The sequence below is a fragment of the Diprion similis genome, chromosome 14 (genome assembly GCF_021155765.1).
Source record: "Diprion similis isolate iyDipSimi1 chromosome 14, iyDipSimi1.1, whole genome shotgun sequence".
NCBI lineage: Eukaryota > Metazoa > Arthropoda > Insecta > Hymenoptera > Diprionidae > Diprion > Diprion similis.
The window spans coordinates 10,955,141-10,973,148 of record NC_060118.1 but is presented as its reverse complement, the minus strand read 5'-3'; the positions used below and the strand labels follow the sequence as shown (position 1 = coordinate 10,973,148).

The window sequence follows — 18,008 nt, the reverse complement described above, 5'->3', positions numbered from 1 at the left end:
TGAAAAGTGGGAAGAACTGTCGACACAGAGGATTTGGATAAATTTCACACTTTTATACGCAGGATACTTTTTTTTCTCTTTTCGTACTCTTTTTTTTTTTTTTTTTGCTTTCTTTTTACCTCCGGAGAACTGCTTTTTAGAAAGACGTAATCCGTTTTCGATTTAGACACTTCGTTGCTTCGCTCATCTTCATCGTGATCTTCGCTTATACTGCATCTGTATAATGAAGGCTAAGAGTTTTTTTTTATGAACATGTGCATCATACAAATAAGTATATATGTTATACGAGTTGAGTGAAAGTAATGATTCGGGCAGAGGGAAAAAGAGGAATAAAAATCTAGGGTAACGCATAATTAATAACTCTGTGTGACACAATGAACAATATTTTTATTCATACGTGTTATATAATACTATATATACATGTACGTTTGTGAGGAGGAGAGAAGTGGGTCAATAGCATCGCTCAGTGAGATGCGAGTAAATATAAACCGAATCAAAAGTATGGTATAAATAAATAATATATATATTTACGTTTGGCCAGCATTTGCAAAGTACTTATAAAGATTTAAAGTAATCAAGTTTCAAAGCCGAATGAGTTTGCTAATATTTGATTTTATCTTGTTTTCATCGTCAATTAATTTTTCCTTGCCATCGGTAGCTAGAAACACGTTTCACGTTTTGTCGTTAAAGATAAATAGTAACACTAAAAAACGTGCGATGATTATTCAATTCAGGCAGTTCATTTTCCCCAGAGTGTGAATATGATTCTTTAATTGCAAAATACGTGACGTGTGCAATTTAAGGTATCTAAGCAATTATTGCATTCGTACCGAAATAGGCTTCTTCACATGAATAGCTTATTCATTTAAATTTAAATATATATATATATATATAGAATATACAATAAGGACGGGGAAATTTCTTCGTTAATATTTATAAATACGTATAATAATGTTGAATGTATAGATTATCTAATTCGTGAAGAGCATTCTAATTATTTCCTAGATTTTATTATCGTATGTATGATCTTTTTCGAAAATTATATCTATGATAAACGTAATTATTTTACTTGGAGAAGAAATCAGATTTGCAAGTTTGGCACTATCGACATTCCCATTGAAGATTCATTTGTTGTTATTTTCGTTTTAAGGATTCCGGATTCTTATTGCACGAGGATTATAAACTATGAATCGTACAATAATTATTACGATTATTTATCACCGTTTAATTGCTGTCTCATGTATACACAACGGAAACGTATTGTACAGAAGATTGAAAGAAACGTGAAAAAATATCTATCAGACTAAGAAACGATATAAAAAGAGAGTTTTTTTTTCGTTTGTTCTTATCTTTCTATCGACAAATAATAATAATCATTTTCTCAGGCCTGAGAAAAGAAAAAGAAAAACAAAAAATTGAGAATAAATTTTGTAACAATTGGCGGTTAATTAATAACGTATGAAAATTCGGAAAAAAAATACGAACTGATGCAATGTATACAGATCTACAGAAGTATGCGAACTGTAGCAGAAGAACGTGAGAACGACCAAGTAAACCGAGACAAAAGTTGAGTGTAAAAAAAACTTTCGAAATTTTATAATAACAGTTTCACTTTTTAATTACGATGAACACCGAACGAACAACTTGACACGAATTACTAAATTCATATTTCAATTCAGTCGTTTTGAACGGTATATATTGCAGATTATTATCTTCGAAATAAATGGCAATATGAAATACTGATAATCGAACGATTCGATTAAGTAATACATATACATATATAGATACGTATAATCTAGGTACGCATCAAATATTTATTTCAATTCGTAAAATATGTTACGGTATATTATATAGAATAATATTTGCCTATACATGAGTCCTAGCGAATTAATACCATTGAAAATAGTATTTTAGAAAATACGATTGGTGTTGGTATTATTCTTAAACACAAGTTTTGAATATATTTTTCTTATTTTTTTTTTTTTCTGGACAATTTCAACGAGGGAAACAAAATTACAGAATTCTAATTGCGTGCATATATACACTGTGGTTATGTATACATACCTATATATCTGTATATACGGCATGTATGTGTCGAAAAGAATCTAAAGTATAACTAACCATACAAAAACACGAAGACGAGAATAGCTAAGCAGAAAATATATATATATATACACTGCATATACGTATATACCGAAATTATGTAAAATATGTTTGTACAGAATGTGAATACAAAAGAAACGAGGGTTTTGTTAATAACTTACTCGGCCTTTCCTTTCCCATGTACGCTCTAATACATAGATAATAATTTCCACATGCATGCACGTACATTTTACATTGTATGCAAACATATTTGTATATATATTGTATATATTATTATATAGGTACATAAAAATATTTCATACATACGGATTATACAACGAGGTGAAAACGAAAAATAATTCACTTGTGTTCCAGTTCATCCAGGCCATGTGCAATATTTTTATGAGGGATACACAAGGTAATTGGATTAAAACACACACACACACACACACACATACACACATGCATATCTATTTTAAAAAACATGCACTTTAATCTTTAATGAGGGTTAAATTATTTTACAATTGGAATTGTTACCCGTAAAAAAGGACTCGTTTGAGTTGGAAATAGAAATAGATAGGAACAAACAACATCAAGTCAAGTGCTGACATGGATAATTGTTTTTAAGAAACTCATTTGAGTAGTTCTCAGTTTTTCATAAATTGAACTATTATCACTATAATTTTGAAGAATGTTATTTATTTTTTGATCACTTGTTGTTGTTTTTTTTTTTTTCAGTAAATTTAAAATATCATTGTAGAAACATTTATATTTTTATTTCATTTCTTAACAATGGATGCGTGCGAAAGTTTCGAGGAACGAAACGTTTGAGTGTAAAGAAAAATCGTTGGAAGAAAAAATTTCGGTTTTTTTTGCTATCGGTATTTTCCCAATTCGTCAAAATTCGGCTGTTCCGTGTTTTGTCAGATTCTTATTTCCGCGATGAAGTGAAATGAAGCTGAGGGAGCGGTAAGTTAACATCAATCGTTGCTCGCCGCGTCTGAATTTTCCTCCTTTTCCATCAACTATATAAAGTGACGCCAGGCTGGATCGTAAATTATGACGTTCTTCAACCTGTCGTGAAATTTACGACAAATCAAACGAGTTAAGGATAGTAAGTATGCTTTTACATATTCGACGTGTTGCAGAGCAAAATTCTTCCCCGTTGAATCGTGAAGATTGCAGATTTTCCGGTAATTTGAAAAGGGTGGAGGGCAAAGAGATCGGCAAAAGAGAAAAAATTGCATTTCAAAATGTGATTGGATATAATTTCGTTATTCATCGTAACGTGAATTTTAATCTATCAGTAATAAAAAGCATTTTGAAAATACCGAAGTCCCAGATAATCATTACAACGAAACAATAAATTTTTTGTTCTTTTAAAACCGACTGAAATTGTTAGTCAAAAAAACAGAGTCAGCCCCAGATTTTTATTCACTGATAACTTAAACGATTTAACTATCATTAAAAAATAACATCCAAATTGTTTATTGTGTCTGAGAAATTAAACTTCAGATTTCAAAGGGTAGGTACTCAAATTCGAATGAATCGCATTTTTTGGTCCACGAACCCGAATCGGTTCCGGAAAGTTACCAACTCGATAAAAATCTCGCGAGTATTGAGGGTCGAGGGTTGATTTGCTCAGATTTCAGACCACCCCAAGGAAGTGCTAATTAATAATTAACGGCGTGAGTCTCGACGTGAATAATTCGTATCCTTGAATTGGTGAGAGTTGTAATTCCACGAAGGATTGTATCCTCGCGTCAAACATCCAGCAGCCAAAGTTTCAATCACTTTTCTGACCTTTTCGTGCCTGCTTCTGAATTCGTCTTCAGAAGATCGGCGACGGCTATGATTGCGGATCAAATTTACAGTCGGTAGGCAACACGCTGCTTCCCTTCACCATTCGTACAACCAAACAAACAAACTTCCGACAGACGGATCCAGAAATTAGATTCGCCAAGGAACAACTCGAGAAGAAAAAAAGGGATCGAGTGTGAAGAACGGATTTGCGAAAAGCGAATTCTTAGATCAATACTAATGAAAATCCTCCTTCTTTTCGAGATGTGCAAAAATTTTACTCGCACTTTTACGAAATATTGCAAAGACAAGAATGAAAAGTAAAATAAAAAATTTCAATCGAGTTTCATTCTTTTCATAATAATAAACTGCAGTTTTTTGCGAGACGAGATGGATCAATTCGCGCATAAAATTACGGCTAGTAGCTTGCCTTAATCGCGATGCATCTGCGGCGTAGGAATGCTATTTTGCAAGAGCCACGTCGCCTTGGGGCCTCTTGTTAGGTGTTGTGTGGTTTTTCGCTCGACGAATCGTCTCACCTGAGAATCAAGAGAGCTGCAGGAATGGATTTAGCTCCGTTCCATCAGATCGTTTTCCCCGAGTCTTGGTAGAACGGAGGGGAATTTGTTCGAGAATTTTTCTTTTGGGGTGGTGGATTTAATCGGAGAACAACGCGTTTCGCAATGCTTATCGCGATGGTGGTCGACGTCAAATGCACGGCTTCGGGCATGACGTAGTAGATAATTATTTAACGGATAGGCGTTAATTACCGTCAAGTACGCTTCAAACAACGAGCAGGTGCTCATCAGCTGTTGCTGCAGTGGATTTAAGCCGGTTTCCATCCTACGAAGAATTAATTAGATCCGGTAATTGACAGACGGCTGTCCAATTATCCTTTTGATCGGCGTAAACGTCCGCGCTTAGATTCGGGTTATACGTTATACGCTTGATAAATTATTCATAATCGTTATATATTGTTATTCACTCGTCGGATTTTAATTTGTACGAGACCAGAGTGGCAGGAATAACGTGATGGTGGTGACAATCTCGTTTCAACCCTGAATTTTTCAATTCCAAATCTTTTTTCTTTCTGCACTTTCCGTTTCTCTGTTTTTTAGAAAAAGAAGAAAGTTATTGTAATCAGCCCGAAAATGAAAAGTTGACTTTTCACTACATCTCAACCCTTGCATTCGATCGGTTGAGTATTTGTTCAATTATTTAAATAACAAAAGTTCAAAAAATTAAATGAAAACGATGATATCTTCAGAATGGATGAATGGATTTGTACAGTTCAAAGTTTTTTAAATCGTCATATTTTCGTGTAATATGGTGTCCGAAGCCTTTAAAATCGTTAATCACGAATCAAAATTTGTAATTCGAAATTCGAATTGGATATTATTCCTTTTCTTGCTCTATAAACTTGGAACCTGCGATGTGAAAACGGAAAGTTCGAGGGCTGGTTCATGGCCAGTCTAAAGCCAGTGGTTCTTTTTTTTAGTGAAAAAAAAAAGAAAATATTCAATGAATTTAGCATCACCCAGATCGATATTTCAACGTTACAAATATGTTTGATAAAAAATATTACGTTCATTGAAGTAACGAGCCACCGCTCTAATGCATTTGAACGACCTCCAAGGCAGTGTTTGAAGCGATTAATTACACAGTGCAATTAGTTACATTTTAATTGCTAACCATAATTGTAATCAGTATCGAATTTCTCTTCAGCTACAAATTACAATTGTAATTAGTATCCAAATTTTGTTCCAATTACAAAATACTGTTATGATAATAAATTTTCAATTAGCTAATTGCGAGTTTGCCTAACGCTACACCAAAGTAAACCAAGAAGTCAATTTTGCCTTTTTGGCATCCAGATCTTGAATGATTGGCTGGAGAAGAGGATTTGTATTGGAGTAACGAGCTACCTCGTTACCGTTTTTCAAAAACGTGGACTGAATGAAGACCTAATCCGACTAGCTTTACAGCTCGGGCTTATGCCGGCTATGTGCAAATATTTGCAGAGTTCGAGATCGTGTATCCGCGTGGGTGATAAAGTGGATGAGCCATAAAGGCAGGCAGGCAAGCAAGCAAGCGGTAGTTATCGAGCAAAACCAGCCACTCGGGAATCTATCAAAGGATTCCACCGTTGGTGGAGAAAGTTCAGATGAGTTTTTTCCACTATCATAACAAGCGGGATTGAGGATCGTGTTGCTCCGAAAGCCTCAATTGCCGCATCGCTAATGCAGCCACATTACAGATTTTTCTGCACTATATATATATCTAACCGTCAAGCTAAATAGCAAACATCAAATTATGCGATTACCCGTAATCGACTTTCGATTTTTGTCCATCAATTCGGTCGAGCCGAAGCTTGCATAAATACCGCGTTGTTCATTATCCTCGGTTAGCATTTTAAACTAGCTGTGTATTGGCCGTATATAATTAAGGATACGATATCTAATACTCACGTGTATTCTCTCACGCTTTGAAATAGTAATGATCAGTTACTGCCTAATTATACCGGAATATTACACTCGCGAGAGAATTTTTTATAGCCAGACGCTGCATGCAAGTGTAAAGTACTTCGAGACTCTTCCATCGGATCGATTCACCGCATATTCCTTACCCACTTACATTTTATTATTGGCTACCTCGCTGTCTGGTTTACGTAATACCGATTCAGCGCGTGAAGAAAAAAAAAATAAAAAAAAATAACGTAACTTAACTAAAAAACGAATTGAAGCTAAATTTGCGACTAATGAGTCGTGCAACGACGATTTAGTTTATACCTGCAGAGGTTCAAACGTACTTAATACCTGCTTCCGGTCTCATGAAATTATGATCCACCTGCAATTACCTTTGAGAATCATTAAATCGTCGTTAGACGTGGTTGACACTCCGAAGCTCAATTACACAAATGCAACACGTCGAGTATCACCCGAGGCTTTTTGCCGTTTGAACGATGGTGGCAGTTACGTGAAATGTTACTAAACTCGCCCACGGGAAGCAATCAATTTCAATCATCCCAACACGCAGCGTCTCCAAAGGGAGCTTGCCGGGAATTTCGAGTCAGTCAAGGTGGCCGAAAATCGGTCCCGACGAACAAGTTACAGACCTTCAATTGCACCAATATATGTATCAACATTTCTCAAGATGGGAGTTCTTGATGAGGTGGTGGAAGCTCAAATTACGTTTAGCAGCCTTGTTCGAAGAGCTAGAAGGGAATACAAGGTAATTGGACACACTCGGATGCGGCTTAGAATTTCTTTCTATAAAAGCCAACCTGGAACGCGACCGCAGGAGTTTATTGTACATCGCTGAGTAGCTTCTCTGATAGAAATATCGTCATTTGATTGGTGATTACAGGCCAGAGATGCTGTTTGAAAGTGTTGAAACCTCAGAGGCCGCGGAGTTTTTCGAGATTTTGCGGTCACCACCTCGAATCCATCTTCCCCTTGTAGCCGCTCTCTGATTCCAAAGCCTAGATCCATTGGAAACGGTTTCGATGGTTCTGTCATCTCGGAATCCAAGTCCAAACCCTCGACCATCGCTCATCTCACGACCGCATCGAGATACAAATCATTCACGAACAGTTTGCGTCCGTGAAAATCGCGCAACGAGATGAACTCCAGTCGTTTCTGATAACCTTGATAGTGAACAGCCTCCGCAAAGACTAGGACCAACCGGTTTTCAGTCCGTTCAAGTGCCGCTATACCGTGGCGATAGATCTCGGTGGGTTAAATCGGGAAGAAAAGGTGATGAAAGTTTGTGAATGCAAATCCAATAACAGTAACGGTAGCTACTAATCGCAGAATCTCGGTGCAGATTTTTTCATCGAGATGCGTTCGGTATAGGTTGAATGAAACGCGATAAGGAGCTGAGGACGAACAAGATGCGCCAGAATTCTTAGTACTGAGGGATTCCTTAATATGGTACAAAGTCGCCGCTTCTCTTGACCGCGTTTCAGTGATGAGCGAGTCATCCCAACCTCGATCGACTTCTGATTGAATGGTCATTGTCTCCTAATTAACGCGAGGAATTTCTCGACGGTGAGAATTCAAGCTAAAGATTATTATACAATTAGCGAAGGACGAAACCGACCGGAGTCTCCGACCCTGATAGCTATGAGGGTAAGATTCAAGCGAACAATGCTCAGAAATTTATGGTAATTAGCAGTTCGCGGGTAATGAGCGTTGCGAAATGCGCCGTGAAGCTACTCTGAGTTCGTATAAATCGCGCTCTAGACGCGGTCATCACACATCCAGAGTACAGTTAGCGTTACGCCACCGGTTCACGGGAAGGATCGCCGTTTTGTAATGGCGTCATATCGTAAACTCGACCACGTCATAATCAAGCGATCAATTAGCATGTTACATCCGCAATAAAGTGATCGAAGCCCTACTGTTCCAAGAGCGCAGGGAATATCTGATAATCCTCCTCGTAAACACCATTAGAAGAAGGTCTTCTCGTTTTGTTACCTCAATGATTATGCGGTAATTTTTCCCATAATGCCCGTTCACTTTTTTCTTTATCATCGCATCGTAAACGGAAACTGGCACTTTCAAGAGAGTAGTAGGCGATCATTACTTCGGAGCCATACCGCACTTCATCTTGACGGTTTAACATTAAGAGAGCATCACGAAATGCCTGAAACGTTTTCTTTGCTCAAATTTATGCCTGAGTTCCGAGATAGCGGGTGAATATCTCGCATGGTGAAGAGTTCGCGTGCAAACGCTGTGATAATACCCTTTGCTAGTTTGTTTGGTAAGGTACGACATGTGGTGTAATTACGGAGCCAAGGGGTCGAGCTATGATGCTGGCTAGTTACGGACTCGAGGCTTGACCTTTGACAAAGTATAAGGTATGAGGACTCAATCCGTACACAAAAAACGGTTGAAAATTAAAGGAGAAATTATTTTACGGAAAGTAATTTCTATCGGATTATTATCTCAAGTCAACTCATTAGCCCGAAGCTTACCTCAAATGATAAAATGATGATTGGGCTGCAAAACAATTTTCATGCCTTACGGAGGAAGTGCAGATGGTTTGGGTATGGTTTGTATAATAAAGTTGTAAAGGGTGTATGGAGACGGTGCAGGTTACGGCGCGTCAAGATACACGGAGAAATTTATGTAACTCTGCGACGAAGAGTCTGTGCGGAGTTATACTAATTACAGTAATAAGAGGGAAAGGTATATATGAAGTGAAGACGTGTGCAGTAATGGGTTACGGCTGCTTCCACGCACGTCTCCATGCATGCGGACAGGGTGAATTAAGTAACCGAGTAATACAATAAGATAATGGTTGCAAAGGTGTTTCCTTTATTTCACATAATATTAAATATACATATAATGGCATCTCACCGTCGGAGTATCAAGACCATTGTTACAAAAATATATAATTACAATTATGTCATGCGTTGCTTAACTTCGGTTGTATCAATCCCTTCAGAGGTATAATACATAACGCGAGAATCAGACGTCATGCTGAGAGGAAGAAAGAAAGAAAAAAAGAAAGAAAGGATGAAAAATAAACAAGATATCCGGGTGTGATTTCGTACGTTCGCAGTCTCACCGTGCGTTACGCGATTGGTGAAACCTCGGAGATACGTTTCATTAAAATCTTGATGTGACTTTGTTCATGGGAGTACCAACATCGTCACACGCCGGCTATCTAACTGCTAAAAAATATGATTTGATAGAATATCGAAGAACAGCAAGCCCATGACGTTGAAATTGGGCGGAATTCTCATTCAAGTTGAAATAAATAAATTCGCATATCGCGGTGATACTCGAAGCTGATAAACGTCAGTAAAGCATCTTAAATAGTATTCTTTCTGCCAGCAGTGAAAAAAAAATTGCAGATAACATTATCGAACACAGTGGTTTTTCGAGAAAAAAGGCCCAGAGACTCTGCACATCTTTGTGACATTATAATATTCAAGGGCAGTTAATATATATATATATATATATATATATATATATATATATATATATATATATATATATATATATATATATATAGTTACACAATTACATTTACTTAACGGATAAACACGCGTTCAGGTATACAGCTGGGCCGTTTTTGTCATAGCTTACCGCGTTTTCTATTTATTAAAAAAGAATTAGGCTTGTATTTACACTTAAGGTTCAGCACCAACGGTTCTTGGGGCTGCTGTGGGGTCTTGGCTAAATTTAATTCAACGGTTCACGCTACCTTACCTATCCAGTTCGCGGTGGTAGGTATTCGCGGTCTGGTTCCGAAGGTCCTTCAGAAGGGAACGGGTTGTCTGACTGAGGAACTTTGTTGCCTGGGAAGCCCAATGGGTTCGTTGGGAATGCTGGTCCAGTAGGTCGACCGCTCGGATATCCATCCGAACCTCCTTGGCCCGCCGTTCCAGAAGGTTCCGATGGTCCTTGAGGCTGGTTGCTTGGAAAACCGCCCTGCGTGCTCTGAGGATAACCTTGTCCCGATTGTCCCTGGGGTTTGTTGTTTCCTGGAAAACCTGATCCTGGATATCCGGCGGGACTACTTCCACCTTGAGGTCCTTGAGGATATCCTTGACCCGATGGTCCCGATGGTCCCTGAGGCCTGTTGCTTGGAAAACCTCCCTGCGTGCTCTGAGGATAACCTTGTCCCGATTGTCCCTGGGGTTTGTTGCTTCCAGGGAAGCCTGGTCCTGGATATCCGCTTGGACTGCTTCCACCTTGTGGTCCTTGAGGATATCCTTGACCTGATGGTCCCGATGGTCCCGATGGTCCCTGGGGTTTGTTGCTTCCGGGGAAGCCTGATCCTGGATATCCGCTTGGACTGTTTCCACCTTGTGGTCCTTGAGGATATCCTTGACCTGATGGTCCCGATGGTCCCTGGGGTTTGTTGCTTCCGGGAAAGCCTGATCCTGGATATCCGCTTGGACTGTTTCCACCTTGTGGTCCTTGAGGATATCCTTGACCCGATGGTCCCGATGGTCCCTGAGGCTTGTTGTTACCAGGGAAACCTGATTCTGGGTATCCGCTAGGAGTACTTCCACCCTGTGGTCCCTGAGGGTATCCGGATTGTCCCGATGGTCCAGAAGGTCCTGATGGTCGCTGAGGTTTGTTACCTCCAGGGAAACCTGAGGTGGGGTAACCCGCTGGACCGCTTCCGCCTTGAGGTCCCTGAGGATAACCAGATTGTCCCGATGGTCCTGATGGTCCCTGAGGTCGGCTGCTGCCAGGGAATCCTTGCGTTCCTTGCGGGTATCCTTGACCTGCGGGTTTGTTACCAGTCGGGAAGGTCTGGGATGGATAATTTCCCTGAGAACCTTGGGGTCCCTGCGGTTTATTTACTGGATATCCATTTGGGCCACTTCCACCCTGGGGTCCTTGAGGATAGCCTTGTCCCTGTCCCTGGGGCCCTGATTGTCCTTGGGGTCCTGATGGTCCCTGAGGTCCTGATGGTCCTTGAGGTCCTGATGGTCCTTGAGGTCCTGATGGTCCTTGAGGTCCTGACGGTCCTGATGGTCCTGATGGTCCCGATGGTCCCGATGGTCTCGATGGTCCGAATGGTCCTGAGGGGCCCTGTGGTCCATTGTTGTTTGGGAATCCTGCGCCAGGGAAGGTGCCAGGGCTTCCACTTCCACTCTGAGGACTTTGGTTTGATGGGAATGAGGGACCGGACGGACCCTGTTGGTTTCCAGGCTGCTGATAGCCTCCGACGGGTCCTTGCGGGCCAGGAGATCCCATGATGGAGTAATCGTAGATGTTCTGATTCAGGTAGAACAGACTAGGTGCAGAGTTGCAGTCAAACTGGTTCCACCACACGCACACGAAGTATTGCTGATGGAAGATTGTTCCGTTCGGGCAGAGGAAGTCGTAGGTTTGATTGTTAGAGCAAATATGGAACACCTGACACTGCGTTTCGACGTCAGCGTAGTAGCCTGGGAACTGTTGGGAGTCACAGCTGAATCCGGTTTGGGGAATGTCCGCGTAGATGGGATAATCGCGGCCAGGTTCTCCCGGAATCGCAGAGTAATCACCGTCATCTTGGCTACCTTCGTCATACTGGACCGACTGCCCACCTGGGAATCCACCATTAGGTCCTTGTCCACCACTCGGGAATCCACCGTTTGGTCCCTGTCCATCGCTGGGGAATCCACCACTTGGTCCTTTTCCACCACTTGGGAATCCACCATTAGGTCCTTGTCCACCACTCGGGAATCCGCCGTTTGGTCCTTGTCCGCCATTGGGTCCTTGGGGGCCTTGACCTCCGTTAGGATATCCTCCTGACCCTTGAGGTCCCTGTCCACCATTAGGTCCTTGACCACCTGGACGTCCACTGGGATAGTTTCCACTTGGTCCTTGGCCACCACTTGGTCCTTGTCCACCACTTGGATAGTTTCCACTTGGTCCTTGTCCACCGTTTGGATAATTTCCACTTGGTCTTTGGCCCCCATTCGGCCCCTGGCCACCAGGACGTCCGCTGGGATATCCAGATGATGGTCCTTCTCCTGCACTTGGGTAATTTCCACTCGATCCTTGACCTCCATTAGGTCCTTGGGCACCAGGTCGTCCACTAGGGTATCCAGATGATGATCCTTGACCCCCATTGGGTCCTTGGGCACCAGGTCGTCCACTAGGGTATCCAGATGATGATCCTTGACCTACATTGGGTCCCTGGCCATTAGGACGTCCACTGGGATATCCAGATGATGGTCCTTCTCCTCCACTTGGGTAATTTCCACTCGGCCCTTGACCCCCGTTAGTTCCTTGGCCTCCGGGACGCCCACTAGGGTAACCAGATGACGGTCCTTGTCCACCGCTTGGATAATCCACACTTGGTGCCTGTCCACCATTAGGACCATTTGGCCCTTGGCCACCGGGACGTCCACTGGGATATCCAATCGATGGTGCTTGTCCACCTGGACGTCCACTAGGATATCCAGTCGACGGTCCTTGTACACCGCTGGGTCCCTGACTGCCTGGGCGACCACTGGGATATCCTGGCGATGGACCTTGTCCACTAGTAGGATAGTTTCCGCTTGTTCCTTGTCCACCGCTGGGCCCTTGGCCACCAGGATGCCCACTAGGATAGCCGCTTGCTCCTTCTCCACCGCTGGGCCCTTGACCACCAGGACGCCCACTAGGATGTCCGCTTGACGGTCCCTGTCCACCATTCACGCCTTGAGTGCCTGGACGCCCACTGGGATATCCTAGAGACGGTCCTTGTCCACTGCTGGGGTAGTTTTCACTTGGTCCTTGTCCGCCATTTGGTCCCTGACCACCAGGGCGACCGCTGGGGTATCCTGGCGATGGTCCCTGTCCACCCGGACGACCACTAGGGTATCCTTGACCATCAGATGGGTAGCCATTGGGTCCTTGGGGTTCAGGCTTGCCAGGTGATCCAAGAGCTCCACCTTGCCCAGGGAATCCTGAGCCAGGATATCCTCCTTGGGGATTCTGACCACCGATTGGACCGTTAGGTTTTCCGGTGGATGGAGTAGACGGAAAGCCAACTGGGCTTGCGGGTTTCGAAGGACTTCCAGGTGCACTGGGTATCAAAGGATTGGTAGGTCGCGGATAGTTATAACCTTCTTCTGCCTGAAAGGATGAAAAGACAATGAGATTGATGCGCCGTTTGCAGAGGCAGCTGAGAACGCAGGTCTGGAGGTCAAAGCGGCGTGGGTATGTAATTTAAATATGTTGCAATAACGCCAAGCTCCTTTAGACGTGCATGTGGGTACACAAACTTACCAAAGATGTACGAGCGATAGCCAGCAAGGCTGAAACAGAGGAAATGTTACAATTACATCCTTATACTCGGTTGTTTGCTTGGTTGGATCGTTGGTTGGCTGCTACCAAGTTAATGCTCACAACGCGGGTGAGTTCTATTACGAAACTTAGATAAGCGATCTCATTGTCAGACGAGGAGCCCGCGGCTCTGCGTTTCGCGGCATGACACTATGTAATCCCTGTTGAGGATATGTGTTCCTTCATTTACTTCTCCTATGCTGCGTGTGATTAACACTGATGGTCACGCAAACAACACACGCGCGACCAGATCTAGTCTGTTTATCTCTGCGATGTGAAACGCCTGGCTCTCGCCTCCTCTCCTATGCATACATACATACACTATCGCCCATGTATGAATACCCACACATGTATGAATATGGAGGTTTAATACCTTGTGTGAATCCACCGGGTGAGAACAATGCCCCTGATTAATTAGCGGGAAGTTATGTCACAGATTTTCAACTCATTTCTTTCGTGCGACCGTATTTAATTCCGACTGTCTACCCCATCTCACATCGTCCGTCACGTTGTCTACACAATGCCATGCCACACAAGAGGGTAGATCTTTCACCCTTAATGCGAATTGCTAGATATTTTCTTTTCTACGAAGAGTACGTATCAACGATTCGATTTATGCGAAATGTTATTTTCGAAGAAGAGGAAACTAGTACAACGATACCAGGGAAGAATTGTCAACATCTGAGTTTTTTGAAACGTTCAATATTTTGATTTAAAAAATAAAAGTGTCAGAGTAATGAATGTGTCACGAATGTTAGGCTCACCTATCCACAGCGACCACGACTTCATGATTGTTGGTGCTGCCTTCCTTAAGGTGTAATTCTGAAATTAAGAACTGGATTAAATCGTGCTGATAATAAACGAAACTCTGAACGACAATGCCACTTCGAAAATTCAACAACTGAATCTAAGCTCGATATCTCGAGGTGAATTTATCACTGGCAAACAGTATCTGAGACTGAGAAAACCGCGAAACTCGTGGCTACGTGCGTGCCATATAAGCGATTCACAAAAAAAGAAAGAAAGATAAAAAACACACAGAAGAAGGAGGAACTCACCTGACTGATCCTCTCGAGAAGAGTCGATCAAAGGTAAGTCAGAAGGTGACTGACTACGGAGGACTATTCGGGGTACATATATACCTCCGTAGATCTCACCCCGACGATTGAACCCAGAGTGTCCGGGGATCGAGGAGGCCCCCCACCACCCAGCGAACATCAAATGCAGCGGCGTTAGGCGCGAACCCGCGCGATGATCATCAGGGTGACTTGATTCCTGGTGACTTTTCTTCGGCTCTGTCTACCGCCACTCGCCCCTCTCTACCCCTCGTCTCTCCGGCGAACATCCAAAGCCGTCCAAAGCATGGCTCGACCTCACGACGACGCCACTGACCCGCCCCGAGGAGCGAGGGGAAGAAGCCTCGTGGGCTAACCTGGTGGGGGCCTCAGTCCCATCTCCGGGACATCGGGAGATCGGCTCGTGGGAGGGCCGGGGTTAGTGAAAGTGAAACACTGCAAGTAGAGTAACATCTTCACGGTGCCAGCCTGCTGCCCCCAGTCGTCGAGATTTCCCCCTGCTTCAAAGTCCGCATCTGTCTCTCGTTTCGTTCGTTTCGCATCGACCGTCATTGCTCATCCGTGCATCGGATCTAACCGCACGCGATCGATCGATCCTCCTTTTCACATTCTTCTTTGCACCGTGCTCTTTTGATCGGAGATTTAAATCTTACACCTATTTAGCTATTAACCCATTACCGAATCAGGGAGCGATTGTTGATCGAGAGCTGATTTTTGGACGGGTGCAGGTAATTAACACCGTTCTTCGACGGTGTAAACGAAACCGTTGAACAAGATCGAATCGTGAGAGTATATTAACGTTTCTCTCTGTCTTTTTTTTTTTTTATCGTGATGAAACGTGGATCGAAATTTAACCCAGAATTACCAAACTCTTCGTCAATTCTCACGCAAGTTGTTTTATTTATTTTTTATTTATTTTTTTTCTTTCTTGTGGCTGAATTATGTACAGCTACTAATTAATTATATTCATATATAGATGTATCACTACATTTGCACACTGCGAGTTTTCAGAATGTGGCTGAAAATGCAAATCCGATTTCCCGGAAGCGATGATCAAAGCTGATCAGGCTCGGGGGTTCAGAGGTGATATGAAAACGAATTTCTCCTCATGCGAGATAAGTCGAGCTTACGTTAGACGCGTGGGAGCGAGAAAAGAAGAGAAAAATCAAAGGGAAGAGGAATTGAAAATAATAAACTAAAAACAAGAAAAAAAATGCAAAAAAAAAAAAATAACGATTTAACGACACTGTATGACGAGATTTTCTTACGCGGTTTATTTGAATTTATAATTGGAATGAAATTTACTATCAATACTTGTTCCCGCTTCCCTGTAGTTACCGCTGAATGTATAAAATCACGCTGTTCTTCCGCGACAGAGAGTAGTTAACGGTTTAAACTACTGCAGCTATCCTCTCTCGGATTCTACTCGTAAATATGCAAATACCCGGTTATCTTCAGCTTCTGCCTACACGCCGCTTAACGCTTCCAAAGTTGCAGAAACTCGGACTACGAGACTGCTCAGGCAAGATAACTCCCAAGCACGATTAATTACCGCGAGAAAAGGTTCTACTTTTCCCTTCTTTTCATCCCTAAATCGGTTTATCCCATCCTCGCTTCCGGTTCCGGTTAGAATTTCGTCTCGATTCGGTGCATGGAAGCCTGGTTCTAAGTTCTAGAGTCCAGCGTATCGCAGGTGCCGATTTGATCTTTCTATATCGGAGTCTGCGGGATGTAGGATAAATATGACGATCATTTTCTCGGGGCAAAAGTGTTATGGAAATGAGCGTTAATGACCAAAGCATATGATGAGTCTGAAACAATGCGACGGCCTTGGCTCATCCGAAACCGAAAGCATGGCAGCTGGAATGGGATCTTCTAGGAGGGGATCGGTGCAGCTAGAGATCCTTTGGCCAGACCATCCGTAACGCAGGGGAACAGCATAAAGCCTGAAACTATGGCCAAGCTTCTTTCACGAGCGAGTTATCCTCGGGCGGCTGTTCAATGAATCCATTTGTATTCCGTCTAACCGTTGAAGTAATCACCGAACGAACAAACGCCCACTCGTTTCACAAGAGTAATTCTTTTACAAGAACATTTGCTTTTGCCCATCTTCTTTGGTTTCTATACGGTACAGTTATCATTGATCACTACGATGACTACAAGTCTGGTAATTCTGAAACACAATTTTGACAACATTTGCTAAACGGGCATTCTCGGTGACGCATATTAGCCATTTTTCTCTCTCGGTGCAGTTTCTAGAAAGTCAATTATATCTCGCTGTGCTGCAGTAAATGATTTTGACAGGGTCAATTTGCACGGTATACATCTTCAACATCTGGCTCTCAGGCAACGGACTTCTTTTCTTACCTCCCCCTCCCCCTAAAAATCACTCCGGTGTCCAACTTCTCGAGCAAAAAACTAACAAGCTTGGGTAACTCGGTGCTAATTCGTCTCGCGTCGCAGGTGTTTTAATTGTTAATTCACGGGTTGGACGGCTTCGATATGACAGTGACAACCGCGCGAAGGAGAAGGTTGAATTCCGACCTCAAAAAGTATAATAATTCGTTGTTCAACGCGGCGTGAATTATTACATACACGCGACAAATCTTGTTTACTCCAAACCGCAGGTTTTATCATCATCTTTTTCTATACAAATTCCCTTACGGTAAATTACGGTACAAGGTATTATTCCTACGAGTCTACGAGCATCACGGATGGCGGATATTTCTGCTAAGATTGCACGAACTGCAACGGCAAGTTAACGCGATATGTTTACGCTGATTAGATCGAGAGATTTCCACCTAATTTAAACGCGTATCATGTGAGGCACGTTCAATATGCACTCGAGCCAAACTCACGGAATCACTTGGGCGTCTTGGCCGCTTACATTTGTGAAAAACACTAGAATTAAGATCACGTTTCATCGACTCTGATTAATTTAACCATTAAAAATTAATGAGCCGGTAATTCAGTCACGCGACGTATCGAATCGTTTTCGTGATCGTCAATCGATCGTGGATTCGATTCCTAGTGAATGAACGCTAATCTCACAAGAGCATGAAAAGACTAGCAACAATGGTAATTTTCCAATGCGGTGTAAATTTGGCATGTCTTACAATAAGCTGATACGCGATAGGAGAAACCTGTAACGGCGTAAAGGCTACGAGTTTGCGCCACGATCTTTATTGTTCTCCGTGTTTGTCCAGGTGGCAGTGGGCCAAGGCGAGATCCATTAGATTTGAAATTTTGGAATCGAAGTCCC

The 18,008-nt window shown here is 42.4% G+C and overlaps 1 protein-coding gene across 1 annotated transcript; it reads right to left on the bottom strand.

Moving 5' to 3' along the window:
* Window positions 1–9,904: 9,904 nt before the first annotated feature.
* Window positions 9,905–14,863, bottom strand: LOC124414490 (collagen alpha-1(I) chain-like). Its single transcript, XM_046895438.1, has 8 exons — window positions 14,729–14,863; window positions 14,435–14,492; window positions 13,614–13,642; window positions 13,071–13,460; window positions 12,107–12,953; window positions 11,387–12,022; window positions 10,775–11,323; window positions 9,905–10,555 (listed from the first exon to the last, which is right to left on the bottom strand). Exons 2-8 carry the CDS (start codon window positions 14,457–14,459, stop codon window positions 10,104–10,106), a joined length of 2,928 nt encoding a protein of 975 aa, XP_046751394.1. The 5' UTR covers window positions 14,460–14,492; window positions 14,729–14,863; the 3' UTR covers window positions 9,905–10,103.
* Between the last annotated feature and the right edge of the window lie 3,145 nt (window positions 14,864–18,008).

Bases quoted from the DNA above. Each gene is read 5' to 3' on its own strand.
- LOC124414490 (XM_046895438.1), bottom strand. From the start codon at position 14,459: ATGAAGTCGTGGTCGCTGTGGATAG. The intron at 13,461-13,613 runs GTAAGTTTGTGT...TCATCCTTTCAG, and splicing joins CTATCGCTCGTACATCTTTG to GCAGAAGAAGGTTATAACTA. The intron at 10,556-10,774 runs GCTTTCCCGGAA...ATCCAGGACCAG, and splicing joins AAGCGGATATCCAGGATCAG to GCTTCCCTGGAAGCAACAAA.